At 44.8% G+C, this 1972-nt stretch overlaps 1 protein-coding gene across 1 annotated transcript in view; it reads right to left on the bottom strand.

Annotated features, from left to right (window-relative positions):
• The window catches only part of pros1 (protein S), a 28880-nt gene extending 27327 nt beyond the window's left edge, over positions 1 to 1553 (bottom strand). The window contains exons 1-2 of the mRNA XM_061974727.2: positions 1408 to 1553; positions 1054 to 1211 (exon numbers count right to left, since the gene is read on the bottom strand). Of these exons, the coding sequence (XP_061830711.2) occupies positions 1054 to 1211; positions 1408 to 1489 (240 nt within the window). The 5' untranslated portion in view covers positions 1490 to 1553. The remainder of the gene's footprint in view (positions 1 to 1053; positions 1212 to 1407) is intronic.
• Between the last annotated feature and the right edge of the window lie 419 nt (positions 1554 to 1972).

Below are 1972 nucleotides of genomic sequence, written 5' to 3'. Positions count from 1 at the left end.
CTGTGTTGGCGACTTGTCCAGGGTGTAACCCGCTTTCCGCCCAAATGCAGCTGAGATGGGCTCCAGCGCCCCCCGCGACCCCGAAAGGGACAAGCGGTAGAAAATGGATGGATATATATATATATATGTCCTGCGGCCCCTGAGCTAAAATTAGTTTCACACCCCTGCTATACGTGTTCGTAGTATGCCAGTTAGCTTCTTATACATTTTCTGCCTCTGTAGAGCTTGGTATATATATATATATATATATATATATATATATATATATATATATATGTATATATATATATATATATATATATACATACACACACATACATATATATATATATATATACATATACACATACATACATATATGTAAATATATCCTGCCTCGAAAGAAAATAATGTTTGCCTTGGTGCGCTTCTAACTTGCCTTGGTGCCCTAAACAGTGTTTTTCAACCTTTTTTGAGCCGAGGCGCATTTTTTTCATTGAAAAAATCCGCAGGCACACCACCAGCAGAAATCATTAAAAAAAACAAAACTCAGTTGACAGTAAAAAGTCGCAATTGTTGGATGTGACTTTAAACCATAACCAAGCATGCATCAATATAGCTCTTGTCTCAAAGTAGGTGTACTGTCAACACCTGTCACATCACGCCGTGACTTATTTGGACTTTTTTGCTGTTTTCCTGTGTGTAGTGTTTTAGTTCTTGTCATGCACTCCTATTTTGGTGGCTTTTCCCGGTTTTTTTGGTATTTTCCTGTAGCAGTTTCATGTCTTCCTTTGAGCGATATTTCCCGCATCTACTTGGTTTTAGCAATCAAGAATATTTCAGTTGTTTTCATCCTTCTTTGTGGGGACATTGTTGATTGTCATGTCATGTTCGGATGTACATTGTGGACGCCGTCTTTGCTCCGCAGTAAGTCTTTGCTGTCGTCCAGCATTCTGTTTTTGTTTACTTAGTAGCCAGTTCAGCTGCCTTGCTTTTTTTATTACACTTTTTGTTGTTTTTTTTTTTTTTTTTTTTTTTTTTAGTATTTAGGGGGTCAGAGGTCACGGTGCCTACCGTCTCGGGCTGGTTCTCGAAGATCTCCCTGGCCTCCTCCTTGTTGCACAGCTCCTCCACACACTCCCGCTCCAGGTTGCCCTCCTTGTGCTCCTCAAACAGAGAGTTGGCCCTCCTGTGCCGGCGCAGGAAGCGCGAGGCCGCGCGCTGGCTCAGGACTGAGGGGTACGCGCACGCACGCACGCACGCGACAACAAACATGTTATATTTTGTGTTACATGACATTGCAAAAAAAACACAAAAAAACAGGACTGAACCGAGCAGGAATGTTGCCCCTGACACATTTCGAAACGAGGTATTGGAAGAAAAAATAACACTCCTTTTTTTAATTTTCAAGTGAAAGTTTCAACTTACATCGCGAAGCTTCGACGAAGGTCATAAGAAGAAGGAGGAGGAGAAGAAGCAAACATGGCGACAGGAGATTGTGTCTCCTCATCGTCGGGCTGGTGAGTGCTTCTCGGCGGACTGGAATCCTGGTTTTTTAGCCTCCGAAATACTTGGCTCCAGTTGGGGCGGGTGGGGGGCGAGAGTGTGCGTGGGTGGGTGGAACTCGTGCTCGAAAAGAGCTTTTGGCAAACACGAAACACGCCGAGAGGCCCACTGCTCCTCTCTAACTAAACCTCCATTTTAATATCGCTCATCATGCGAGCGTAATGCGCGTGCGCGGGTGGACCCCACACCCATCACACCTGGTATCGGCTCGGTATCGTTTGTTGTCACAGATATCGTTACACTGTCGCTCATTTTAGACCATACTTGCCAACCCTCCCGAATTTTCCGGGAGACTCCCGAAATTAATCGCCTCTCCCGAAAACCTCCCGGGACAAATATTATCCCGAAAATCTCCCGATTTTCAGCCGTAGCTGGAAGCCACGCCCCCTCCAGCTCCATGCGGACCTGAGTGAGGACAGCCTTTTTT

Source organism: Nerophis lumbriciformis, linkage group LG15 (assembly GCF_033978685.3).
Source record: "Nerophis lumbriciformis linkage group LG15, RoL_Nlum_v2.1, whole genome shotgun sequence".
Lineage (NCBI taxonomy): Eukaryota > Metazoa > Chordata > Actinopteri > Syngnathiformes > Syngnathidae > Nerophis > Nerophis lumbriciformis.
This window is presented reverse-complemented; position numbering and strand designations above follow the sequence as displayed.